Source organism: Ovis aries, chromosome 15 (genome assembly GCF_016772045.2).
Source record: "Ovis aries strain OAR_USU_Benz2616 breed Rambouillet chromosome 15, ARS-UI_Ramb_v3.0, whole genome shotgun sequence".
In the NCBI taxonomy this organism is placed as follows: Eukaryota; Metazoa; Chordata; class Mammalia; order Artiodactyla; family Bovidae; genus Ovis; species Ovis aries.
The window spans coordinates 40,986,271-41,013,767 of record NC_056068.1 but is presented as its reverse complement, the minus strand read 5'-3'; the positions used below and the strand labels follow the sequence as shown (position 1 = coordinate 41,013,767).

Below are 27,497 nucleotides of genomic sequence, written 5' to 3'. Positions count from 1 at the left end.
CCCCTCCTTGAGAGCTCAGCGCAGGCTGGTCTCAGGGAGACCCATTACTGGTCAGATCTCCAGCCCATTCCCCAGAGGCGCCAACCCTTCATTGCCTCCAGCTCCCTTCCCATTAGCCCATCTGCTTTTTCTTCCCAGAGGCAAGCCTGGTTTCTGTGCCCAGGGTCCCATCCTCTCCTCCCTTCTCAGAGGCTGTCCTCACCTTTGTCTCAGAGAACTCAGGCGCCCTCCCCAGACCAAGGGCCTCATATGCCCCCTCTCCAGACCAATCAAATTACTAGAGCTAAGGCATGACAACCCTAGATTCCTTCAAAGCTCTCCAAGCGATTCTAATGTGCAGTCAGAGTCACGAGAACGATCTGCCTTTCAGAAAGAGAGAGGAAAAAAACATAACACAGCACAGTACAATAGAACACAATAGAAATGAATAACATAGGCCAGATTATAATAGAGCGTGTCAGAGCACTGTGCACGTAATAGGAATCAACTATTGTTTCTTAAAAGTTTTGTTTCAATTGTGTGTGCGCGTGTATGGGTATGAGTAGGCCTGTCATCCTGGGTCATGACTGCAGACTGTGGTTAACTGGTGGAAAACATCGCTCCAGCTCCTCCTCAGCTCCTGATTCTCCTTCACAGTCAACATCCCTGATGGAAGCATCTACCTCCCAGCGGCTCCTCATCTTCATCTGGCTTCCGCAGCCCTGCCCCCACCCTTCCCACTGAGATTTCCATGATCCGCACCCCTCACATCTAATGCCCTCTTCCTAGACTCCGTGTCCTTGCACTTGCCTGTGAAAGTGAAAGTCACTCAGTCGTGTCCTACTCTTTGCAACCCCATGGACTATACAGCTCATGGAATTCTCTAGGCCAGAATATTGGAGCTGGTAAGCCTTTCCCTTCTCCAGGGGATCTTCCCAACCCAGGGATCGAAGCCAGGTCTCCCGTATTGCAGGCGGATTCTTTACCAGCTGAGCCACAAGGGGAGCTCTTTGAATGCCTTGGGCTTAGTCAAAGAGGTGGCTTGCTCCTGAAATTCTCTTTGTCCTCAGAGTCTGGCTTGCCCTCCAGATCCACTTGGCCATTCCCTCTCTGTCTCTATCATCTAACCCTCTTCTTCCTGACTCCTAAACACCTATCCTCAGCATCCTTTCAAACTTCTATTTCTTTTGTTCTCTCCTCTTCAGTTTTCCATCCTTTCCTCCCAACCAAAGGCTGTAATTAATGTGTGTACAAGACTCCCCATTCGCGTCCCCATACTTTCTTATCAGGCTCCAGTGTGTGGCTGGCCAGCTGTGACGCAGTCTCCTGGGCATGGAGGTGGGGGCTGGGGAGGGATGATGATGATGGATTGCTGATGGTAATGATGATGGTAATGATAATGGATCTCATTGCTCAACTCACAAAGAGATCCTTGACCATGTCAGGCAAGTGAGGTAAGCAAGGGAGGAAAACAATCCCCATTTACAGAGGAAAAACTGAGACTCTGAGAGGCTGAGGAGAGTTTCTGGGGTCACTCACCCATAATGGAGAGGGTCCTAGAACCCAAGACTTCAGACTTCAGAGTTCTTTCCCTTCACACCATGCGCTGGAACTCAACACATGCATCCTATTCATTAAAGCAGAGATTCTCAACCAGAGCTGTGTTTCAGAATCATCAAGGATGCTCTTAAAAGCAGAGATAGTCAGATTCCATCACAAACTTACTGGGTTAGAATCTTCTGGGAAGGCTTTTGCTTGATTTGTATTTTGAAGTAATTACAGACGCACAGGAAAGTACACAGAAGTACACAAGGAGGTCCCACGCACCTTTCACCCAGCCTCCCCCAACGTTAACACCTTACACAACTATAGTGTGATATCAAAATGAGGACACTGACGTTACCAAAATCACAAGGCTTCTCCAGGTCTTGTCAGTAATATGTGCACTCCTCCGGGTGTGTGTTTTCAGTAATATGTGCACTCCTCCGGGTGTGTGTTTTCAGTAATATGTGCATGCCTCCGGGTGTGTGTTTTCAGTAATATGTACACTCCTCTGGGTGTGTGTTTTCAGCAATATGTGCACTCCTCCGGGTGTGTGTTTTCAGTAATATGTGCATGCCTCCGGGTGTGTGTTTTCAGTAATATGTGCATGCCTCCGGGTGTGTGTTTTCAGTAATATGTGCACTCCTCCGGGTGTGTGTTTTCAGTAATATGTGCACTCCTCCGGGTGTGTGTTTTCAGTAATATGTACACTCCTCTGGGTGTGTGTTTTCAGTAATATGTGCATGCCTCCGGGTGTGTGTTTTCAGTAATATGTACACTCCTCTGGGTGTGTGTTTGTAGTTCTGTGCAATTTTGTCAAGTGTGGCCTTGTGTACTCATCACCAAGTCAAGCTACTTAACTATGTCATCAACTCAATACTTCCCAGAGCTTTGGGTTTAAACGCGCCGCCCCCCCCACCTCCATCTCTGATCTGATGAAGAACCCACCCACTCTTCCTCCTGCCCCCTATCCTGGGAATGACCGCCATCCTCTAAGTCACCCTGGTTTGAGACTGAGTCATCATTTACCAGCCCTCCTTTGGCCTTCTCTCAGTCAAGAGATCCAACAGATGCTTCCTTTATAAAACCTCTCAGGCTCATATCTCGCCCTCAGTCCCCACACCCAACACAACTCCAGGCCCCTTAAGTTCTTGCTATATGTATGGCTGCAGTTACGATGCATCCGGTTCCCTTCTTCAAGATGTCCCGTTCCCCCAGCCAATGATTTAAAACACATCCAAAGCCCTTCATTGCCCAGTCCTGACTGTATCACTCCTCTTACCAAAATATGGTTATCACCATTTAGAAAATTAAGTCCAAATCATTTAAATTCAAACATGAAACCCTCTATATGTGGCTCACTTTCCTTATCTAAATTTCTCAATCTCAGTTTTCCCCCTCTTTCCCACATGAATTAATGACAAAACAGCATCCTTCAGGCCACAATAAAGTTTTTACCATGGGAATGAAATGAAAGAATGGCTCTTCCATCCCTTGCGTCCTGGCAATGTAAGAGGCCAGGAGGACAGCTGGCCTTGCTGGAGCAAGATAGGGTTCACGGGCAGGCTAGTCATAAAATAGCAGTGTTAGCCACTGGGGAGTGGGAGCTTTCTCAGCATCCACTCCTTGGAGCCAGGCAGGTAGCTGCATAGGAAGGTCTCCCTACTCGAGGTCTCCCTCACAACAGGCCATCACCCCTAAGCCTCCTCTGCCTATCTGCTGCCATCCGAGGTGCCTTTTCCTTCCTTCACATCCACGGAACAATGAGAGTCACATGATGCATAAGCACTGCCCTTCAGAAAGCTCTAAAAGTCCCTTCTTACTACACTATACTACACTTCTTACTGCACGATAATAAAATGAAACAGAAAATTTGCTTATAGAGATTAAAATATTTCAATTATCTGATACGTTTCAGCTTTAATTGATAACAAAATACAAATTGCTTATCTGAACTTCTCATTACAGCAACAGATTCACTGGGAAATTTACTACCTGACATCAGAGAAAATGCTAAAGATAACATAAGCCCAATGACTGTGCTCCTGTGACCAGGTTGCATTATCTATAGCACATTCATATTAAAGCTCCTATCGGGAGAAGCGGTTCTCAAACTGTCTCAGTGCATGGTCTCTAAGTTTGGAAAATATTATGGATACAGTACACATGGGAAGAATCAGAAGTCATGGAATAGGTACCAAGGGAATGAGGTACCTGGTAGTAGCTGGAGAAAGGGAGACATGCTGTGAGGGCTTCAACAAGGGATTGCAGGTCGCCTGGGGCTTTGCTCAGGTCAGATGGAATGTGGAGCAGGGGATGCAGAAAAGAAGCTAGACTTTCAACAGCTCTGTTGCTGTCATTGCAGTGTTTATCTTCCACCATCCTCACCATCAACACCACTATGACTACCACCAGCACCATCAACACTCCCACCATTGCCACCACCGCTGCTAGGACAACGGCAATGAAAAGTCTTCTAGGCCAAGGCCAAGGCGCAGAGCAAAGTGGAATGACGCTTCACAGAAAGAGTCACTGGAAAGGCTCCCTGTGTATGTGGAGGGGGTGGAGGTCACGACTATTTATCTCATCCTACTGCGCCAGGATGTTGAGGGAGAGAGCTGACACCCAGCGAGGAACAGCTTTGGGACCGGCCCCTCCGGAACGCGAAGAGCGCAGCTATGGACTGAACCTCTCCTCTCGGAGGCAACGTCCCAGAGAGGGAAGAGCCACGGAGAGCCTGCAGAAAATGAGAACCCCGCGCGGAGGCGGAGACGCCCCACCGGGCAGGGAGCCGGGCACTCACCGTTACTGCTGTAGTCATCCACCAGGATGATCTCCTTGAGCAGGTGCGGAGGTGTGCGCTCGATGGCCGAGTGGATGGAGCGCAGCAGCACGGATAGCGCTTCATTGACAAAGATGAACACGATGCTCACCTCTGGGAGGCTGTCGGGGAATGAGAGGTTGCGGCACCTGGAAAGAAGAGCAGCCAAGCTCTTAGATCTGGCACTGACTCGGCAGGGGTCGCCCCAGGTGCTGGCCCGCCCATGTCTTGGCTCCAGCTTTGCTGGAAAGCTCAGGAGTCCACATTCTCCCCCGGGGTCTTCTCTTTGATATACTTAAGATAATCACAAAGTGTATAGCAGACAAGCCCTCAGCCACTGAAACCCGTTTGCCCCACTACAGAGTCTGAATTTGTCAACAACTCTCCCAGATGAACAGTTGTATCACTAGACCGTAGTACAGGGCCTGGAACCCAGCAGGCTGTCACCAAATGTTTACTGGAAGAATGACACTGTATTTCTAAATCCAATAGGATGGGAAATGCAACCGAAAGAAAATCTTAGTTTTTCCAAAATGACAGCCAGTGCTTAAATGAGGCCAGACCTTAGATGACCTACTTCAGGAGAAAAACATGTCTCCTTCCAGAGACTCCTCCTGCCAGAATCCACTTTTCCTCACTCCTAAAGGAACGCTGCCTAGAGCCTCTCTTATGCCTCTTTCATCTTATGGATCCAGCCTCCAGAGACAGGTGGAAACCAGACGCAGAGCCTCAACATGATAGAGAAATGGAAGGACAATTTGGACCTCATTTCACAGATGAAGATGCTAAGGCTCAGAGAGGCTAGGTCCCCACCATATGTCAGCTGCCAAGATGAAACCTCAACTCTGGTCTTATTTCTATACCAAGGCTCTCCCTTCAAGGAGAAGTGGTCAGGTGAGAGACTGCCCCTAACTCTCCCATTGCCTCCCTAGATCCATTGAAACCCATTTGGAGGTCTCTTATCCAAAGGACGTGAGGCAAAATCACTAAAGTCTGCATGCCGCTCTCCATGGGAAGAGGAACGTGAGACCCTAAAATTAGACCCCATCACGAGGCCAGACAATAAGGAATGTCATGGCTCGCAAGGGCATGTCAATTTCTTCTCCTGTAAGCATTGACTTTGTCGATGGGAAACCACGGCTGGTGCCCTTCTCTGGCTGACACTAAATACTGTTCCAGAGGGCACCGAGCTCCCATCTTCAGGACAGCTGAATGAAAGGAGAGAGCAGCAATTGTGGCCCTGACCTCGGTCCTCGGCTCAGAGTGGAGGCTGCCTGCTCCCGCTATCGGCCACCAAAGATTCCAGGGGTTCAGCGCTGGTGACCGTGTTGCACTGCTCCAAAGTGGGAGGTACAGTCAGGTGAGCATAATAATGCAATAATGAGCATAATAGCACAGGGCTTCTGCTCATTGTAATTAAAGTGCTGCAGGATAGGGATGGGCCTGCTCTTCCTTAATGAGGAAGGCTGCAGGATAACCAGCGCTGAGCAATTTTGGAGAAATCACAGTGGGGCTCCAGTCTGCTTAAGTGCAGGAGATTAATAAACTAAAATCACTATCTCTATGGTTACCAGAAATTTACAGAAACTTCTCATTCTGTTTCCAGCTCTCTTTTTCTCTCACGAAAAAAGTGAATGGGGGAAGGGAAAGAACCAAAGTTTCATCCAAATCTGCTTCACACTTAGGATGTGAGGAAAGCCATCAGGGTAACAGATTGGTGTAGAATTCATTCATTCTTGCATTTAATGGAATATATTGAGTTTTTTTTCCATGAGGCGGTATTGCATTCAGGGTTAAAACAACAAGGACAAAGTGCTTGTCCTCATGGAACTTGTGCTCTGCAGTGGGAAACAGGCAAACACAGCAGCAAGCAATGATACAATTTCATTCACGCACTGAAATGAAAAGTAATGTGGTGTTAGAGGACAATGTGGTGCCCTGGCAGCTGTTCTAGAAGGAGTGGTCAGGGAAGGGCTCTATGAGGGAGAGAGGTTGGAGAAACCCACCTGGCACACCACAGGTGCAAAGGCCCGTGGGGTCGACGGGACAGTGTTGCGACTAGAGAGGAGGTGATGGAGGGAGCCAGCTCAGGTAACTGCAGTGAAGGGAGGAGAGATGAGGAGAATGAGGGAGAAAGGCTGAATGAGGGAGAAAGGCTAGGATATCTCCTTAAGCTCATCTACTGCTGCCAAGTCACTTCAGTTGTGTCCGACTCTGTGCGACCCCATAGACAGCAGCCCAACAGGCTCCTCCGTCCCTAGGATTCTCCAGGCAAGAACACTGGAGTGGGTTGCCATTTCCTTCTCCAATGCATGAAAGTGAAAAGTGAAAGGGAAGTCGCTCAGTCATGTCCGACCCTCAGCGACCCCATGGACTGCAGCCCACCAGGCTCCTCTGTCCATGGGATTTTCCAGGCAAGAGTACTGGAGTGGGGTGCCATTGCCTTCTCCGTTAAGCTCATCAGACCCTTTCAAAAAACGTGTTGTTGTTGTGAATAGTACTGTTATAACAGCAATTAAAAGGTGGTGGTTAACAGTCAAATAATTCTTCGGGCTAGTGCTTACTTATGGTTATCAAGACCAGCAGTTGGCCTTTCCTTAGGAATGGAAAATGATAGAAGTATTAACACACAACCTACTTGCTAATCGCAGTTAAAGAAAACACTTTATATGGTGAGACTACTAGCACATGACCTTTATTTTTCTTTTTTGAAAGTGTAATGAACAGCTCCTAATAAGGTCACGATATCAGTACAAGCTGTCTGCCCCACCAGCCACGAGACTGACCCTAGTCTGTTCCTACACCTCCAAGGGTTTCCTCTGAGTTCTCAGAGCCTCTGTATCTAAAGCCTCAGGTGTGTTTCCCAAGTGTTTTCCGGGGTTGAGGGTTAACTGCCTTCCACTCCTCTCTTTTCTTTTTCAAAGCTCCACATAAGCACTGCAAGCTGAATTTCTCCCGGTAATGGATGGCCGTCCTGATGGGCTGAGCTGCTGTGTCTGGTATCCATCTCCTGGTGACCTTTCTCCAAGCAGAGCAGGAATGTTATATTTGTTTTTCAAGCTAAACTCTACTGATCACTATTTTTATATGCAAGACTCTTTCAAACTCAGCTGTTACATGACAACCCTTTTGAACACAACAGAACACCTAGGAGAGTACCTCACATTTGTGTGTGTTCATGTCTCTCCTCCCACTATAATGACTTCCCTGAGAGCAGGGACTTTATTTTGCTACTGTGCTAGCTCCCAACCTTAAACCAGAGTCTGGCGTATAGTAGGTTTTCAGAATTAAACCAACACGGTTATTTATTTTATGGATAAATAACCATGGATACCTTGGAGATATTGCAGGTTTGAGTCCAGACCACTGCAATATGGCAAACACTGCCATGTAGTGAGTTATATGAATATTCTGATTTTTCAGTGCATTTAAAGTTATGTTTCTATTACATGATAGCATATTGTGTGTGATAGCATTGTCTGAAAAAAAAAAACAATATACATGCCTTAATTTAAAAATGCTTTATGGTTAAAAAATGCTAACCATTACATGATAACACAACACTTCAACTTGTAGAAAATTTAGTATCTGTGAAGCACAATAACGTGAAATGCAATAAGACAAGGCAGGTCTGCATGAGGCCTGAACTTCACGTGCATGCCACTGATCTCAGCTCTCTCCTTTTGTATCAGCCTCCTCCCTAGAAGGAGAGTCAGGTCTTCTCTCACCAGCAGGTCCTTCCTTCTCCTGCTCTCCTTCACTGGGATTTTGGCCCCAGTCGCTCACATTCCATCTCCAGCAGCTCTCAGATCCTCTGCACTATAATTAAGCGATCTCCCCTGGCCAAACGTACCGAGCTCCTTAAATCCTTCCTCCCTCCCTTCTCTCTGGAGAGTCACTTAAGACCTTCCCAGGATCAGCGTTGGTGCTTTTTCTCCAGACTGCACAGCATCTAACCTTAACCTGGGTCTCCGTGAGTAGAGAGGTGAAGGGTGGGCAAGATAAGAAAGATGAGGTGGGCTAGTTTATAGGGAGAGAGCATTATGGGGGAGAAGGGATGGATAAAGCCACCCAGGCGCTGACCCAGCTGTGCCCCAAACTGCTGTGTGATCCTGAGCAAGCCACTCCCCTGCTCTCCATGTCTTTTCACATGGAGGCAGGGACAGAGGGAGGCAGGAGAAATGATCACTTAGGTGTCTTCTCCATATAGTTCAGGATCTTCTCTCTCATATTTGATGAACGGAAAACTTCTCACTAAAGAAATAGTTTGCAAACTTCCTCTTCCTCCTAGCCAGCACCTGGCCATCACCAAATGCCACAAGACACATATATCCAATCACCACTGTAGTAGTGACTAGGCAGTGTGACCAACTCATCCAAGTCTGCCCAGGACTCTCCCAACACTGAGAATCCCAAGAACACCAGGATGGTTGGCCCTCCTATGACTAGAGCCCAGCTTCATGATGGCGAGGATCTTGTTCACGACTGCGCATGCTCTGCCTGGCACTGTTCTGGTCATCAGCAAGCATTCATTCAGCCAGCATCTGCTGAATAAACTGAGGCTACTGTTTCAAAGCACCCAACACACATATAATGGATACACATAGTCCCGGTTCCTATCTTCATCTCAACATTGGAGCAGAACTTACAAGACTGAGGGGAGAGGCAAAAAGAGGGAGGAAGACCAGCATGTCAGACGAGATGTCCTCATACTTGCCGGTCCCGCCAGACACTGAACTGGGGACAGGAGCCTGTCTGCAGCAGGGCATCCCAAGTCCTGCCAAAGGAACACATGTCCAACAGCTGCTATGGAAAAGGGTTGTTCCAGACCAAGCCCAGCGCTTCTGCTCCAAAATCTGGCCACTTTACCCAACAACCAGCCCCAGCCTCTACCTGAGGGCTATGCCTCTTGTACTCACACACCAATGATCTCCCCCAGCCCCTGTGTCTGCTGGAGTCTGGCCAGTACAGCCTCTGCTCCCAGAGCCTGCCGTCCCCACCTGCTCTGGTGTCTGCCTCTGTCTATCCTTGTCTCTGCTCACCTCTCCAGAGAAGGGCCAGGGTATGCGAGAGTCAGAGGAGCCACCAGGGTGTAACCGACCCTTCCCTATTTACACGCCTTGAGAAAGCCTGACTGTACCAGACTGGTCCCTTACTCATTTTAAGAAGAGGCATATTCTCCTGTAAAATTAAGCCATAAAAGTTCCCTTTGTACTTTATTCTTGTTCAAAGTTAAGCCATTTTCCACTAAAGATAAAAACAAGGCATTTCTGAGCGGGCAGAACTGTGGCTGTCTAATAAGCCAGGATTGATGGCCCTGATAAAGTTGACTGCATCGATCCCTGCACACAGAGGTGGTGCGGGGACGGGAGCCTCCCAGCAGAGCTCCCCAGGACGGTTTTGAGCTGTTCATGAGGCAAGTTTATGTCGAGGGCTTTAGTGATGCCATTACCTGCGAGAGGCAGAGAGGCAGTGCCAGACTAAGAGAGGCCAAGTCAGGCACCCAGGAACTGGGTACCAGCCAGGGCAGCAGCCAGACATCTCCATAGTGGAGGGATGGATTCTTCCTGTGACTCTGGCAAATCTATGAGCTCCCAGTGCATCGAAGCATGGAGGCCGATTGACCCCTTTCAGTGTGAAGATCAAAGCAGAATGTGAGCTGGGGGCTGCTGGCCAATGTGTATGGGGAACTAGGTCTAACTATGCCTGGGTTCTGGGGGTGCAGGAGGGACCATCTGGACCAAGCAGAGAGAAGATAACACTCCCCTGCATACCCACTCCCCTGAGTGTCCCCAGCCCCTAGGTTTCTCCTAGATAGGATCAAGGGTCTCCCCTTTCCCAGGGTCAGCACACAACAGTTCAGCTGCACTGTTGACCACCTAAGGATGGCACCCTGGGGTCAGCAGTGTCTTCTTATCCCTTCATGGCCATCTGTATCCTCACCCTGGCCTCCACCCTCCCACCTGCACCCACAAGACTTGCTTGATCCTCCTCTGACTTCACTTGGTTACACTTCTGGCTTCTTCCAGAACTTTTCAGATTAGACAGGTTCCCAGCCTGCCAGCATCCAGTCTGCTGGACTTAATGAGACCCAGGGATGACAGCAGTGTGGGGGTCCTCACTGGGCATGCGTGCAGTCAAGACTTCCACTCCTGGTGGCTGGCATCTCTATCTCTGTAACCTCTGGGGCTCAGAGACTGCACTGTGCTTGCTACCCCTACTGCCCAGGGACTCCACACAGAATATCTGGAAGTAACAACATTAATAATTTCTACTCACTGAGTGCTTATGACTCGCCATAAATCATACTAAGAGATATATGTATATTTTTACCCCCCCCCATTTTTATTTTTTCCTATAGGAACAGTCCTATAGGGTAAACATTTTATCCCCATTTTATAGATGAGGGCAATTGGACTGAGACAGCAAGTTATTTTCCAGGGCTTCCACCTGGGCTCATTTGCCTCCAAAGTCAGTGCTCAAAGATCCTGTTAAACTAGGGTCTGCACCTTCCTTCTATGACCATCTAGAGATTTGTCTGGCCAGACACCAGTGTTGTGACAACCCAGAGACCTGGTGCAGGGAGGGACGAAATGGAAGTCACTCCAGGTCAACTCTGATGAAAGATACGGTGGACACAGTGCATCTAGGAGGAGGATGTGGGCTATTATGATAAAGCTCTACTGGTCACGTGAAGCCTAGATTGCCTTCCCGTTTCATTGAGCCCATAGAGATAGCAATCCCCGAACACATTCTCTGTTTGAAGCCGGTTCTCTGCCCTCCTCCAGAGCCTGGGTGTGTGCTTTCCGATGGTGTGATTATGCAACTGTGTGTAGACACTGGCCGACAAAGAATCCCAGCCACCTGCTGTCACCCGAGTAAGCTCAGCTCCTTCCTCCCTGACAGCACACATATAAACCAGTGAAGAAAGACACAGAGCACTTCCTGGCCTGGGATGTGATCCCTGTTAGACTCTCACAGGCTCCTTTGTTTTTCTTTCATGCCATGTATATTGCTATCGCCACTTAGCTTTTACGTGATTATTTAACAGATGTCAGTATTTCCACTAGACTAGAAGCTGCATGAGATCAAGACCACATCTGCTTTGCTCACCAGCCCCCCACCCCCACCACCGTGCCTCATACAGCGTCCAGCACAGAGAACAAACTCAGGAAGCACCCAGTATCTGGCTGAATGAGCAACTGAACAAACGCTCAAGCAGTGAACAGTAGAATGAATGCAGGCCCGGTAAAACCCCGTGGGTGGGATTTCCACCACAGCCGAACAGAATGGAATCATGGAGTTGAACATTTCCTCCCTGCCCGACCACAACAATAAGCCCAGATCATCCCATAAGCCAGAGGGGTCGTGGAGGCAATGGGGACATTTAGTGTAGCCAGGGGCTTTAGGGTCCTGGTAGGATGCATGTCTGGCTCCAATGTGGAAGAGATAGTGGACAGGAGTTTTAATCATCTACAAGGCAAGAGAAATGGGCCAGCCTCATCTCAGAAGAGCGTCTGACACCAGAACGACCACAGGTAAAGTTCTAAGTAGAGGTGATCATCAAAGTGTCCAGCTTTCACTCAGAATCAGTTCTACTAACATCCTTTCAGGGGACTCCACTGATTTGGAGAAAGGATCTGCTATATCAAACATAGACTATAAGCAGAAGAAGGGGGGGAATGAATCAATTAAAATGTAAATAGCCAACAGGAAGCTGGGCAATCATTTGCTCCTAAAACTTATTAGAAATCCAGGGAAAATGGGATTGCTGGGACTACACAGACAGCACCCAGAAAACAAAGTCAGCTGGCTCTAGTGGAGAAGTCACACAAGGGACTGAGCGTCTCCATGTGGTGGGTTTGTGGGTGAGCAGGCCAGGCCTGTGGCAAGGAGAGCTGAGGAACGTGGGGGAGGTGGGGGAGGTGGGGAAGGCAGGCACTGCAGGTGAGAAGAAGGAGGATGGGGCATCTTTGCTTTCCAGCAGAGCCTGGCTCCAGCCTCTGATGCTCAGAACTCTGGGGCTGGGGAGAAACCACTCTGATCTGTCTTGCAATGCCCGCCAGGCCCTCCTCTCACCTCGTGTCAGGGTGGAAGGCCTGGCCTGTCACTCCTTGTCTGCTTAGTGGTCCTTCTAGTAGCTAAAGTCAGGACCGTACCCCCCAGGCCATCCTTTTTACAAATCAGAGACCCAGATGTGTTCAGTTGCACAGTCGTGTCTGACTCTTTATGACCCCTTTGACTATAGCCTGTCAGGCTCCTCTGTCCAGGGAGTTTTCCAGACAAGAACACTGGAATGGGCTGCCATTTCCTCCTCCAAGGGATCTTCCCAACCCAGGGATCAAACCCGGGTCTCTTGCATCTGCTGCACTGGCAGGCAGATCCTTTACCGCTGAGCCAGCAGGGAAGCCCAGGGACCCAGATAAAGAGTAACAAAACGTTAAACAGCAGTTACGGTGATGTCAGGCAATGTTCTAAGGCGCCTACATATATTACATGTTCAGTCTTGAAGAATTGATGCTTTTGAACTGTGGTGTTGGAGAAGACTCTTGAGAGTCCCTTGGACTGCAAGGAGATCCAACCAGTCCATTCTGAAGGAGATCAGCCCTGGGATTTCTTTGGAAGGAATGATGCTAAAGCTGAAACTCCAGTACTGTGGCCACCTCATGCGAAGAGTTGCCTCATTGGAAAAGACTCTGATGCTGGGAGGGATTGGGGGCAGGAGGAGAAGGGACAACCGAGGATGAGATGGCTGGATGGCATCACTGACTCAATGGATGTGAGTCTGAGTGAACTCCGGGAGTTGGTGATGGACAGGGAGGCCTGGCGTGATGCGATTCATGGGGTCGCAAAGAGTTGGACACGACTGAGCGACTCAACTGAACTGAACCATCTCCAGTTTACAGACAGGAAAACCAAGGCATAGAGAGGCTAGTTAACTTGCTGGAGGTCAACCAGTTTAGAAGTGAGAGACCTGGCCTTGGAATGCAGGCAATTGAGTTTTACATATTACTCTATAATCTAGCAGAAACGCCATCTGTCATGTTACCCAGTCCTTCCTCTTGAGTTGTTCTCCTCTGAACATACCTCACTTTCTCTATATCCCATAAAATCCAATTCTGTAGCTTTGATCTGAGTAGCAGAGTAAAACAAAACTATTCATCTCCCCGTTTTAAGACATTAATATTGCTCAAGATTGAATTATATATAAGAACAATCATGTGATACTACTGGTTCATAATATGTTTAATTAACCAGGAACCACAAGTACTTTCCCAGATTGCCCCAGTTAAGAAGTATTTCCTCCTGTGTCTGTGCAGTTAGCATTTTTGATGCAGCAGAATCATTACTCAGGGTGTTGATTTTACCCCTTTGTCCTGAGGCAACCATCATGGAAGTCCCATCTCTCAAAGACCTCTGAGTCATCTCCACAGAGCCAAGATTCCAAACTAGAAAAGCTCCCCTAGGAAGGGTGGGGCAAGGGGGCTGAAGAGCATCCTAGAGACACAGACTTACATAGAAACACTGGAAACTTGATCAAGTTTCTTAATCTAGGAAATATTCAGCACTCTCCTATATAAAATGTGAATAATAATAACTACCCCACAGAGACATGAGGATAAAAGTTAAAGGAGAGGGTGGACATTAATCTGTCTGCACAGTGCCTGGCGCACAGGAAGGACTGGTGAGCAGACAGTGGCTCTTGGTGTAAATCCTTGGCCCTGGGGAAGCAACCCCTAGATAATCCAGCGATCGTGTCCCAGCTTCTCACCTGAAACTGCCCCGCTTTCCCACCAGGACCAGATACATAACCTGTGGGGCTCAGTGCAAAAGGAAAACACAGTGGCCTTTGTTGAAAACTTGCTGAGAATTTTAACACAGCAACAGCAGAACATTAAACCAAGGGCAGGGCACTTTTAGCCTTCGGAGGATCTTGTGTAAAAGGGGCCCACTGGATAGTGTCCTGATACTAACACTGCCGCTGTAAGAAAGTCCTGCACCTTGGTGCCTTCAAACAACACATATTAGTTATCTTCAATTCTGGAGGCCAGAAGTTGGACAGAGGTCTCACTGGGCTGAAGTCAAAGTGTCAGCAGCACCGCATTCCCTTCTGGAAGTTCCAGGTGATTACCTGTTAGACACTGTTCTTGCCTTTTTCAGTATCTACAGGTTCCCCCTGTTTACAGCTCTTTTCCATCTTCAAAGCCACAGTGTCTGGCTGAGTCCTTCTCACATTGCCATCGCTCTGGCTTTCTCTTCCACATTTAAGTCTCTGGGATTACTCTGGGCTCATCCAGATAATTCAGGGTGATCTCCTTATTCTAAAGCCAACTGATTAGCCATCTCAATTCCATCTGCAACCTTAATTCCCCTTTGCATATACCATGTTCAAAGGTTCCAGAGATCAGGACGTGGACACCATTGGGAGGCCGTCACCTGCCTATCATACATGCTGCTCATGAAGCCAGTCCTCCTGAACCCCAAAGTTCAGAGATCTCAGAGGTCTGTCTAGTGGCTGCAGCATGAAGGCCCTGTGACCCTCCAATCCGTACACACAGATCTGGTGGCCATACTCACAGTGGCAACACCGCAAACACCCGCAGCCACCTTGGAGGGACCCTAACCTGCTCCCAGGAGGAGCCAGAGCCCCGGCTCCAGGCTGCATTCTCTCCCTGCGGTAATCCCGCCCTGACTCTTTCCACTTCAGTGCTCTTCTTTCCACAGAGTCTCCCCAGCTCGGGACTCACCACTCCTTTGGGGACAGGCGTGCATGCTTCTGCCCCAGTTGCTCCCACTAAGAGGAGCTGCAGAAAATAGTCCAGTCCCCTTTACCAGCCCCCTGTTTCCTGGTGGCTCAGACGGTAAAGAATCTGCCTGCAGTGCTGGAGACCCAGGTTCAATCCCTGGGTCGGAAAGGGAATGGCTACCCACTCCAGTATCCCTGCCTGGAGAATTCCATGGACAGAGAAGGCTCTGGGCTACAGTTCATGGAGCAGCAAAAGAGCCAAACGTGATTAGCGACTAAACCACCACCAGCAGCAAGGAGGGGTTGAATCCCAAATTACAGCTGGGCAGTGACAAGCACAGATGACAACTGGGACCTGTGACTGGTACCTAAAGTGGGGCCAGCCTTGTGGGACTGAGCCCTTGACTTATGGGATCTGACACGAACTCTGGCAGGTAGCGTCCAAAGCTAATTGAACTGTAGGGACACCCAGCTGGTGTCACAGAATTGGCCGATATGGGGAAGAAAACCCCACATCTGGTGTCAAAGTGTCATGAGTAGGAGGGTAAGGCGTGCGCCTCCTACTTGCTCCAGAAGGTTACTGTGAGACATCAAAGAGTTAATGTAAATAAAGTGCGAAATGCTTCCCTGAAAACATGGCTCACGCTACATAAACGTTTGGCAGTGTAATTTGAAATACGGTGACAGTAAAGATATTGAAAAGATGTTTCTGAAATGAGTGAAACGGGATAAGCAAGCAGTGACCTTGTTACAAGGCAGTGATGTTTTCATGGAAATTAACAGACAAAGAGAGGCACTGCTTCACCCAAGCGTGTGCTTGTTTCAAGCGGTCCACCAACGGCTCTCTAATCCTGGGTGTGTGTCTGGCACAGCAGCTGAAGTAGAGCTAGACAGAGCCTCCCAAGTCCACGTGCAAAGAGAAACCAGCATCCTTAGAGCCTCTGCAGAGCCCCTGCTGAGAGCAGGCAGGCTCAGCTCTGCCTGTTATCAGCGATTCTGTTTTACTGGCTATAAAAAGGGGTTGACAGAAGTTGCCTTGCCCACAGGGGAGGTGTGGAAGCTCCATAAACTGTAAAGTTCTGTGCAGAGGAAAGGTCTTTCCATTATGATTACTGCTTCTCTCCAGTGGCTCAGGAGGAAACCACAGAATTCAGCTCACCTGGAGTCCTTCAGAGACATCCCCCTCCGGCCCCTGCCCACGCACCTGCCACCACCTTCTTAGCAAACTCAGGAAGTCCAGGCTGTCTTTTCTGAATGCACTTCCTTCAGAGCGGGCTTTCCAGGGAGCCCTGCACTTTAGAGAAAGGCCACGCGGCCTCGTCTCTCCACCCAGCAACTCCTGCTTCTCTCCCATGGAAACTGGAAGGACTGGTGTGCGCAGCGCCTCTCTCAGTGAAGGGCGGAAGGGTGTCAGTCAGCTCTCAGCATGCCTCCTGCACAGTCGAGGCCAGCCCAGCTGTGGGCTCGGATACATTGGCTTCTGGATACATTGGTTCAAGTCCCAGCTCAAGTCCCAGTTGAATCACTTATTCAACTGTGTGATGTCAGCCAGAACTCGTATTCTTTCTGTTCCTCATCTACTTCGGCTTGAATGGGACTGTGCCAGCTGCCTGCCCACCTTCATGCAGGTTGGTGTGGTCCACATGGGAAGCACATCTCAACCAATCAAGCCCATGTAAACACCAGTCATCATTACAGCCACGCTGCAGTCAGCAAAATCCACCATTTCCCCTTATTTTGGGAAAAATGTGTATTGAGTTGCACCCGAGTCCATAGCTTTTGTGCTGGCCAAGATCATGGCTGAGGCCTCTGCAGAGTCCTGTGTGTGTGTGCCAAGTCACTTCAGTCATGTCCGACTCTTTGCAACCCTATAGACTGTAGCCCACCAGGTTCCTCTGTCCACAGGATTCTCCAGGCATGAGCACTGGAGTGGGTTGCCATACCCTTCTCCAGGGGACCTTCCTGACCCAGGGGTTGAACCCGTGTCTCCCGCATTGCAGGTGGATTCTTTACCCACTGAGCCATCTGGGAAGCCCCCACGTATTCTTTAAATGAACATATACTCTTTTTTCCCCATGTAGATCCTTAGATGGTCTTTCATCCCTTGGCCCAGGTTCACTTGGGCCAAGAAAAACCATACCTAACTACAGGGCATACAGCAGATGTTCAATAAATGTCTATGAAACTGAACTGAACTCTCCTTTCCAAAGAACACAGACTCCAAACCCAGAAGCAAGATCTTTCTTGACAGCTCCAGACACAAGCTAACTGTGGTGTGCAGCTTTAAGAAAAATTTAAAAATAAGTAGAAAGAGAGGAAGAGAAGGTGCGGAGGGAGAAGGTGAGGAAGAGAAGGGGGGAGCTCACAAAAGTTAATGAGATTTTCTCAGCTGTGGTACGTGCCCACATTTTTAATAATTAGGAGTAATAAAAATTCTAACTGAACCTTAAAGGAACATCTTTGGTAACAAAGAGAGAAGTCAAGACAGACTTCTCTGTCGGGTGTAATGACTTGTTAGCCTTGGAAGATGGATGTACTTTAAGAAACTAATTTACAGGAAAAAATAATTGTTCATAAAAATGCAACTAATTGGGTTAAAATGACTTATTAACAGGAGTGCCAGATGATTCTTGTGCCCTTAAGGATTAAATTCGGTTATTAATCCCAAAATCTCCTATTTCTCATGGAAGAAAGCCTTCTCCCTGCTTAGTAGATTGAGAAACTGAGGCTGGGAGGAGAGGGAGAGTAACTTGCTCGATGCAGGCTGAGTGGGGAGGACCATAGGCTAAAGCTGGGAAGAGATCAGGAGTCCGGACACCAGTCCTGGCTCCGTCCCCAACACCACAGGGACTCCACCTCCCCACCAGCAGGTCGACAAGGGCCCAGCCACTGACTCTGCTCACCCACTGGGTCTGAGGTCAGGCAGGGGCCGGTCGAGGGGTAGGCGGTCACTGAGGTAGGCGTTGTAGCCGTAGTACTGGAACTGCTTCAGGGCCACACGCCGGCCTTCGGGGCTGAGCTCCTGGCCCCAGTGTGCAAACAGAGAGGAGTCTGTGAAGGGCTCAGCCTCTGCCTCCTCAGGTTTGGCGGGGGCTTCTGGAGAAAGAAGGGATAAGGAGACAGTGGGTCAGAGTACACCCCTCATATGCCATGACAATCCTTCACCCTTCCTCACCATTGCTTTGGATAAAACGATCTTAGCCCCAACTTTGGGGGTGGGGGGCGAATAGAATCGTCATGCTCCCCCAAGCCCATTTATCCTTCCATACATCCATTCATCCACCCAGCAACCACTAACACAATGGATACAGAAATACACCCAGCAGAGTCCGAGGGAAAGCCGGTGGGCATGATCCTGATGCCCTGTGGCTTTATGCCAGAAGCTCCTCCTTTCCCAGTCTGCCTTCTCATCAGATGCCGGGCCCAGCCCTTGAATGGCATTTCTGCTTCCCTTTCCCCAGATCACACCCCGATTCCCTGCTAGTCCTAAACTGTCCCACACCCGGACCCCCAAGCTGAGTGCCTGCTCCCTTGCCCAGTTCTTGCCAGTCTGCTCTCTCTCCACTGTCTGGTCCTGCTGAGAGTTTCCTAGCTACACCCTATGGCATTCACCTAACTGCTAGGGCCCTCAGCCAGACTGCCTCCTGCTGCTTCAGGCTCTGCCCACCAGGAGAGGGGCTTGTTGGCACAGCGGACAGACAGACCATCCCCAAACCTCCACACGCCCTGGGCACTGCACATTGGACCTCTGGTAGACTTTGTAGGGGCAAACCTCACACCAGATCAAGAGAATTCACGGTTCTCCTGGAAATGTCCAAGAAAATGGAGGGGGTATTATTACCTATAAGAGCAGAGGCTTGGATGTATATAGACACAGATTCAAACAAATCCCTGCCCCACTATTCACTGGCGACATGAGCATAAGCAAACACTCAACCTCTTGATGCCTTGATTTCCCCACTTGTAATGTGGGGATATTAATAACAATACCTACTCCTCATTCCTGAGATCTGTGAGGATTACATGCAATAATGTACACGGAACACTTTTTTCAGAGTAAGTGCACAATAAATGGGACTCGGGGTTGCTATAGCAAGGGTAGCCTGGTGGGTGAAGACCCTCTTTTACAGGGATAATGAGTAGGTCTTGCCAGGACACAGGCTGACTATGGAACTCATTCCAAGGGACAGGTAGTCAGGCCCACCATTTAAGGTCAGCAATCAAAGAAATTGGACAGGGATGCTAAGGCCACTGGACTGGCCTTTCATGTTCATAAACATGATGTAAGTAAGAGATGGAGCCTGGAATGGGACAGGGACCAGGAGGAAGCAGAAGAGGGTTCAGAACAGGAGAGGCAGGCTTAGGACACTTGCCAAAGTCCCTTCAGCTATCTACATGGAGCCAGTAGGTGCAAACACACTTATGTCAGGAAACTTAAAGGTACAGTCTGGAGACAGGCAAAGGGCTAGGGCCCTTGGTCTTCAAGGCTGGAGAGCTCAGAGCTGCATACCACAGCTCTTACCACCTCCTTCTCCTGACAGATTCTTGGAAGAGTCCATTTGGGAAGAGGAGGAGGCTTGAGAATAAGCCTTCCAGCACCCAGGACACTCCTATCACAGAAGGGGTGCTCCTGGGGGAGGAAGCCCCATCACTGGAGGTACACAAAGGAATTCACAGGCAGAGGCGGCTGTCCTAACTCCTTGCAAATTAGACAGCGAATGATTCTGAAAGCAGAGCGAGCGCACCAACGCCAGAGACTCGGGTCAGGGAGATACCAATACTCGTGCCCATGGAGCTGGGACTCACGGCTGCTGGGTGAGCATGTGTAAGCACCCCTGCTTTTTGGGGGCCATGTCCTGGGCACATACTCACACTCTGGAGATCCATGTAACTCCTGGGATAACCATCACAGCTAGCACTTGCTGAGTGCTTACCATGAGTCAGGCTCTGCCATAAGCATTTTTCACATACCAACTCATTTCCCCTACAGGGTGGGGACTGCCACTGTCACCATTCTAGAGATAGTGAACGCGAGGCACACAGAGGATAAGAAACCTTGGCCTGGTTCACTTAGAAGGAAGTGAAGTAGCTGAGATGCAATCTGAGGTGGTCTGTCCCCCAAGGCAGTGGTCCCAACCCTTAGGCTGCACTGTCTTCACAGAGCAAAGGGCTGGATACAGGTGAATTCCAAAGATGCACATGGCGTGTCATCTCAGTTACCACTTTTCCTTAAAGATGCAGAAGGAAACTCAGATATATTAAACATATTAGACATTTAAAGGAGTAAAGTGCAAACTACGTGCGCATTTCTATGACAAAGCAAGAACTTCTGGGACTGCGGTGCTGCTCAAGGCTCCATCCCAGAGCTCAGGCTGCCCTTGGCCCCTCGACTTGGTGTGTTTGAAAGGAAATACAGGGCTCACCTGATCTTGAAGGTCCTTGTTATTTCTAAAAAGATGGATGGTTCATTCGTTTGGATTCAGGAGCAGCAAAAATCTAAATGAGTGAACCAACTGAATCACACATATAATATTTAACACAAATGGAGTTTCACTGCTCTCACATACCTAAACGGATATTATCAAGTAAAATCAGGTCATTTAATGAAAAAATTATGATTCACAATTAGACTGGTATTGCATAAAAATGGATTATAAACATATTAAAGTCCTGGGTCCCAACACATGCTTGTGCCTTTTTACTCAGTATGGGTACAAAGGACAACAAGTTTGATAGCAGTGGGTTCTGAATGATGAGTCACGGGCAGGACAGGGAGAAGAGGGGGTATATTTGGTGAATTTCTGCCTGAGCCAAGCACAGCGCTGGCTCATGTCTTTACCCAAGGTTCTCTCTGCTGTGCTCACGGGCTGGATCCCATGAGGGCAGGAGGACATCTGTCTTGTTCCCTGCTGTATCTGTGGCTCCCAGCAGAGTCTGTGGCTCTTACAAGGAGATCAGTCCATCATTTCAAAACAAATCAGTTTATCAGTACCCCATAGTGGTTAGTTACTAGACACGAGGAAACCAAAGATGAAGAGGTTGAATGGCTAATCTGAGGTCACCCAGTTTGTCAGGGGCACTGAACCTTTTCTCTGCACCAAGTGGGAAACTATGGTCCGAGGGCCCACCATCTTTTACATAAATAAAGCTTTATTGTAACACATGATATTCACTTGCTCTATATTTAGCTATAGTGCTTTAGGACAGCAAACGCAGAGTATGACAGAGACCCATACGGCTTGAAAAGTGGAAAATATGTACTTTCTGGCCCTTTAAGCAAAAGTACGCTGACCCCTGATCTACACCTCACATTTGACATCCCTTAGGTAAAGAGGACTTGCCTCTGCTAATCCATCCATTTTGTTTCCTTAGGAGCCCTGGTTGTAGAGACTGAATGTATACTCCAGCTCTGCCATTTTCCAGATTAGCTTAGCTGCACCTCAGTTCCTCATCTGGAAAGTGGAATGGGTACTAACAGTACTTTCTTGGTAGACTATTGGTGCATATTCAATGAGAAGGTCCATGTGAGAGGTTAGCACAGTGCCCAGCACATAATAAGTGTTAGCACAGGGTGCGTCAGTGGCTAAGGACACACACAGCCCCACAGCCTGCCAGGGTGCTCCTCCATTTACACTTCTTGAGCTCAGGTGAGGAAGATGAATGAGGTCCCAGCTCTGGAAGATGCTGCTGCTGTGTAGCCCCAGATGAAGGGCATCCATGTCGACAGAGTGGCCTCCCATTAACCAGTCCTAGGCTCAACCCCCCGCACTCTCCAGTAAGAGAGCAGACCTATAAGAAGGACCATGTCTGACACAGTTAGGGTGACAAAGAGGCCCCAGGGAAGTGCCTGGGCTGGGTCCTCTGCAGGGGTCTGGAGGTGTCCAGACCCATCTGGTGAGGCGCAAGACCCACAGACATCTCTCACCCAATGATCAAGTGTCCCTAGGGGCAGGCATGGGCTGTGGCCCCCGCTGGGGTTCACTCTTGACTCACGGAAGGGGTGACCTGAGAGACGTGTATATTCAGGGGGCTCAGTGCCCCCCCAGGAGAGCTCATTCATGGCACAAATGAGGAGAACACAAGGAACTCAGCCGGGTGGCTGAGCCAGTGTTTGGAGGGTTCTGAGCACAGCACGGAGGCTGCGGTCCCAGCCCACTCCTCACCCAGCCCTGTGCTCGTCTGTGTCCCAGGGAGAAGCAGGCTGAGAGGGAACACTGAAGGGCCGTTTCACTAGACAGTCACGCACGGGGCACAAGCGGCACCCGTGTGACGCCCGGGCAGGAGAACTATTCCTCTGCTTCCCCTGACTCACTATGAACAACCACGAGCTGTGGGCAGGAGGGGGCCCCAGTGGGGCCCGACTCATGAAGGACACTCACTGGAGACTCATTGGTCGAGGGGGGCAGTGCCGTGTTCGGCCCCTCTCTGCTCATGACCTCCCATAGCCAGTGGTCCTTCTTGGCCACAAGACAGATGGCTCTAACAGAGCAAAAACTAGAGAACAAGAACTGGAGCTGCCAGGACCCTAGCAGGCCTGGGACGGCCAGTGAGTGGGGAAGGAAGAACCACAGCACAGACTGCAAGTCCGAAAGGCCCGACTGGCCATGTGATTTGGAAATAGTTTCTGAACCTTCAGACACGTATGCCAAGGTGCCACTTGCCAGCCATCACCAAAGGTTCTGTCCAAAGTGGCCAAGTGCCATTCAAAAATTATTTGAGGACCAATGAGGAGGGGACTGCAGGCTAACCTTGGGTGTTTACTGCAAAACCTTGCCCCTGAAGCTGATCCCTGCAAACACTGTACCGCAATCCCACTGCACTGGCCCTGCCCGGTGGTAAGACCAGGCCATCGCAGTGGCCCCAAGATGTAGGTTCTATCATTCCCATCACAGATGAGAAAAGACTGCACCTCAGAGACAGGAAAGAGCTTGATGCTGAAACTACTCCTGGCCACAGCCCGGCCTCTGTGCCATGGGAGAGACACACTGTCTGGCCTGAGGACTAGAGGCACTTCAGGCCCCGAGAGGCTGCTGATGTTGGCCTGCACTGGTTCACAGCAGTTGGTAACCCACTGCAATACCTTCACAGCACTGGCAAACAGCTGCTTCCCCGAGGCCCTCCACGTGGCCCTCTTATCCCAACTGCTCTGGCCCTTTTCTTGGATCCGGATCTTTCTACCAGCCAGCAACTGAAACGTGTATGCCTGCTCTGCCTCCCCACCCCAGCTGTTCCGTGCTGTGACCAGCATTTATGCCAACTGGCTAGTGTCTGTGCCTTGCTAGTTAAGTACAATTTGACTATAACTTGTTCGAGCCCTTCCTAGGAGGCCTCTGTGAAAAAGAATTATGGGTTTCTGGAGACAATTCACTCAGCTCATCCATTCCCCATGTTAGTGCCCAGGCCTCATCACGCATGACCTGTTTTCCAGAAAGTTCTGCCAGTGATCACATCTAGGAAATGCCACGATATGGTCCCAGAGACAGGCCCACAGAGCCTGACATGCAGCCCGCTAATGAGAGCGGAGAATTTCAGATCCAGGTCCTGACAGCCTCCGTGCTAATTCACAGAGACAGGAGGGAACTGGGGCAGGAAAGCAGCTTCCGAAGCTCCAAACAATGAATGTACCCAAGGCTGCAGCTCCGAGCCTGAGCCCCAGCTCGCCAGCCAGGCACGGGGAGGCCATCTGGAGACCCAGTCAAGGCCCGTGAGGCCTCCAAAGCTGCTGATGCTGAAAGCGGGAGGAATACCTGTGTGAGGAGGGCTGCTTCAGGGAGCCCCCCGAGTGAAGGCTCTCCCAGCTGCTTCTGCCTGTCTGGGCGGCGCCAAGACTGCACGATGGAGGAGAAAGAAAATGGGTCTTGGAGTGAAACAGACATTACCATACTGCCCAGCCCCTCCCATTTCTGATGGCCTGTCCTCTCTAGGACCACGTTCCTGGGGATCCCTGTCTTTTGAAGCTGAGCCATTTTGTCCACTCCTGCCACGCCCTTCAGTGGAAATTCTGAGGCTGGAGGAGCTGCAGAAGAGGCTGTAGCCCAGACCTCTCCCTGAGCCCGACTCTGCTCCTTGGACTTTAAGATGAATCTTAAAATAGCAACAGAAGGGGTAACATTGCACGATCGCTGCTGGAGGTCAAAGTGATTTGGGGCTGGACAGCAGGACTGGCCAAGCTCTGCTGGGGGACAGATTGAGCCACCTGGGACGAGGCCCACTTTGCCAAGGACCAGTCAGCCAGTTGCTCAGGCTGGACTAGGGGCTCACTGGAAGTGGCAGTTCTGCTTCTGATCCCTCCATATGGGCACCTTTGGGAATATTTCGCCAAGCAGTGGAGCCCTCTTGTTTTTTTTTTTGTTTGTTTTGTTTTTAATGGTTTTCCCCAGTTTCCTTTATGCCCCTCTTCCAGGCAGTTAAGAAGACTGAGGCAGGGTGGTGAGAGGGCCTGTCTTCTGCCCTGCAGCCAGTCCTATAGCCTGCTATTTAGGTTTCTGCCCTCCGGCCATGCTCAGAGCTGAAGCTTTGGTGTTGGGTGGTGAAATCCAGAGTCCAGGGACAGGGAGGCAGGGAGGAAGGCCAATGTCCCAGGTAATTGCCTGCTGTGTGCACTGGGGCCCTGTGTCTAAAGGATGTCTGGGGGGCAGGCATAGACGGCCCTGGTGCCTGTCCGCCTCCCGGAGTGTCCTGGGGGCCCCTTCTCCCACTCTCCTAGGCCTGTTCTTCATTTTCTCTGGGTTAGATCCACAGTCCAGCCTTTCAAGTCTGCATTTCCTTGGTTGTGGAACAGGAAGAGACTGCCAGGCTGGTGGGGGGAGCCGCTGTGAAGTCGGCTTTTGGAGGGATGAAGGCTAAGCATGAAATAATGGAGCTGGCAGTGCTGAATATCCAGATAAGAATTCTTAATGCAGTTTCCTTTCCTTCCACTCCTTTCATTTTTTTTTAACAGCTTTATTAGGGTGTAATTTACATACCATAAAATTCACCTGTTTCAAAAGTACAGTTAAGTGATTTCTAGAAAACTTTTCTTCCATTCTTGAGATGTCTTGTTGTATGCTTTATTTGGTGTTAAAAAGAAAAGGGCTAATTGAATACTCAGAAATGTACGTTGTTGTTGTTCAGTATCACCTGCTGGCTGGCTCCCTGCTGATGATAAAGGACCATTGTTCCCACTTAAACAGCTTGATGCCTGGGCCTCGCCCGAGAAGCCCAGAAGCCCGGGAAGCATCTTCAGAGCCTCAAAGCCAGTCCATGGGAGCAAAACTGATGAGGCAGGATTCACACCTCCACACATGGGCTGGTTCACCCCAGCACAGCAACGGCTAGACCTGACTGCCTCTGCTCGCCCTCTGCAGTGCCACCTCCACACTCCAGGATGTGTGGCCTCCCCACTTCTCTTCCGACACCCAGCCCTGGATCCAAAGTGGTGCCCCTGGGCCTGTCCTAGCCAGAGGGAGGCACCGAGATCCTGGGGGAAACAGACAGTCCTGAGAGGCAGGGAGCCTCAGTCCACCCTCCCCCCCAACATGGGGCAAATCCCCGTTTCCCGCTCTGTGAGATGGACCCAGTGTTTGGGCTCTACTGGGGAGAAGAAGGAGGACTTGCGCATATCACCATGATGCTTTTCTTACTCCTCGAAAAGGAAGGCATCAGGTCTCCACTTGTACTTGGGCTCCCAAGGGGAGATCTTCAGGATTTTAAAAACATCCTTCAATGTGCTAAGAGTCCTAATAATAAGGAAGCAAAGTACTGTGTTGAGCTGAGGGTCTCCCCTCCTTTCCAGTTTTAGAGATGCAGTATGACATGAGCTGAAGGTCTTTTGCCCCCACAGTTCGGCTTTCTTTTCCAGGAATCCTAAGAATGGCTAAGAGAAAGAAGTGGGATCTGGCAGGAAAGAGCTTGGAGGTAATCAGAAGCAAGGAGCTCTGACAGTCTCAGGCCCCACACCATTCGAAGCCTCCGCAGAACGACTTTATCCACTGTGGAACAGACACACGGGGAGAGCTTCCTCTGGCACGTGGACAGCCCTGCGGGGAAGGGGAGCGGCTGCCACAGAAGGCCTCCTGACCAGTCAGGGCCAGGCCTGCATGGCGAAGGACAGCCTCCCACCGGGGCTCCAGAGTCAGCTCTGCCCTAGGCAGGCTGTGTGCCCTTCGTCAATCCCCCTGAACCTCAGCCAGCTTGTCTGTTTGATGGGGATGATAAAAGCTCTCACTAACTGTGAAGACAAGGCGAGCTGGTGGCATCAGTAAAGTGCTTCGCAAACTCAGACTCCTGGCCTGTGGATCTGTTTCCTGTTGCTGCCGTAACAAATGTCCACAAATTTAACGACTTTATGCTAATGTATTATCTTGTAGTTTTGGAGGTCAAGGGTCTGACAAGGTCTCTCTAGGATAAAATCAAGGTATTGGCAGGGTTGTGTGCCTTTCTGCATGTCCTAGAGGACAATTCTTGAATCCTTGAATCCTCCATTCCAGCTTCTAGAGGCCATCTGCTGTCCTTGGCCCATGACCCTCTTATTTCATGGCCAATGCCAACAACAGTGGGTTGAATTCCTCTCACGTGGCATCCCTCTGACTTCTGATCCCCTTTGACACTTTGAAGGCCCCCATGATTACATTGGGTCCACCTGGATAATCTCGGACACTCCCTATTTTAAGGTGAACTGATGGGCACCCTTAATTTCATCCACAACCTTAACTCCCCATTGCCATATCAGCTAATATTCACAAACCCCAGAGATTGGGATGCACTTATCTTTGTGTGTGGGGGGGGGCGGGGCACATTATTCTGCCTTACCTAGTAACAGTTCCATCACTGTGGGTTTTGCTCTTTATAAAGGTGTGATTCTAATACTCTGCTCTCAGGGTTGGAACCCTGAGAGGCAAAGGAACGACAGCTCACATTTGTTGAGAGCTGATCAGCTCTCAGCACAGCGGTGGTCTCCTCCCTGACATGGCTCTGGGACTTGCACGAGGGGACACACACCCAGGAAACCAGGGCAGGGCTGCCAGTCAGGTTCTCCAAAGGAGGCAGGTGCCCACGAGGCCAGCAGGTAGCTGGGAGCCTCGTCCCTGACCTTGAATCCACCCTGGCCCTGCCTCCCTCACGCACCAGCTAGTGAACAGCGAACAAGAGCCCGGGAGGTGCAAGGCATGTGCCGAGGCCACTGCCCTCCTGCCTCCTGCTTCTTCCCCACCAGCTCTGACTGAATCATCCTCTTCTCCAACTGGCTCCTTACTGCCGGCCCTGCCTCCCCTGCTGTGCTTTGAATTGGTGAGTTTGGTTACCCCAAACTCTGGCTTTCAAAACTCCCTGAAGCTGCAGTTCTATTGTTTTGGGAGTTTTCTCATCTGGGAATCTGAGAAACTGCATACTGGCAGATACCTAAAACCATCTGCATTAGATTTCATGGGA

The 27,497-nt window shown here is 49.9% G+C and overlaps 1 protein-coding gene across 4 annotated transcripts in view; it reads right to left on the bottom strand.

The window, feature by feature from the left end:
- GALNT18 (polypeptide N-acetylgalactosaminyltransferase 18) overlaps positions 1-27,497 on the bottom strand; it is a 354,952-nt gene that overhangs the window by 165,389 nt on the left and 162,066 nt on the right. For all 4 annotated transcript variants that reach the window (XR_003591776.2, XM_027979390.2, XM_027979391.2 and 1 more), the window contains exons 2-3: positions 17,993-18,185; positions 4,325-4,491 (exon numbers count right to left, since the gene is read on the bottom strand). Coding sequence is in view for 3 of the 4 variants with exons in the window: in XM_027979390.2 (XP_027835191.1) it covers positions 4,325-4,491; positions 17,993-18,185 (360 nt within the window). In the remaining variant the exon portion in view is untranslated. The remainder of the gene's footprint in view (positions 1-4,324; positions 4,492-17,992; positions 18,186-27,497) is intronic.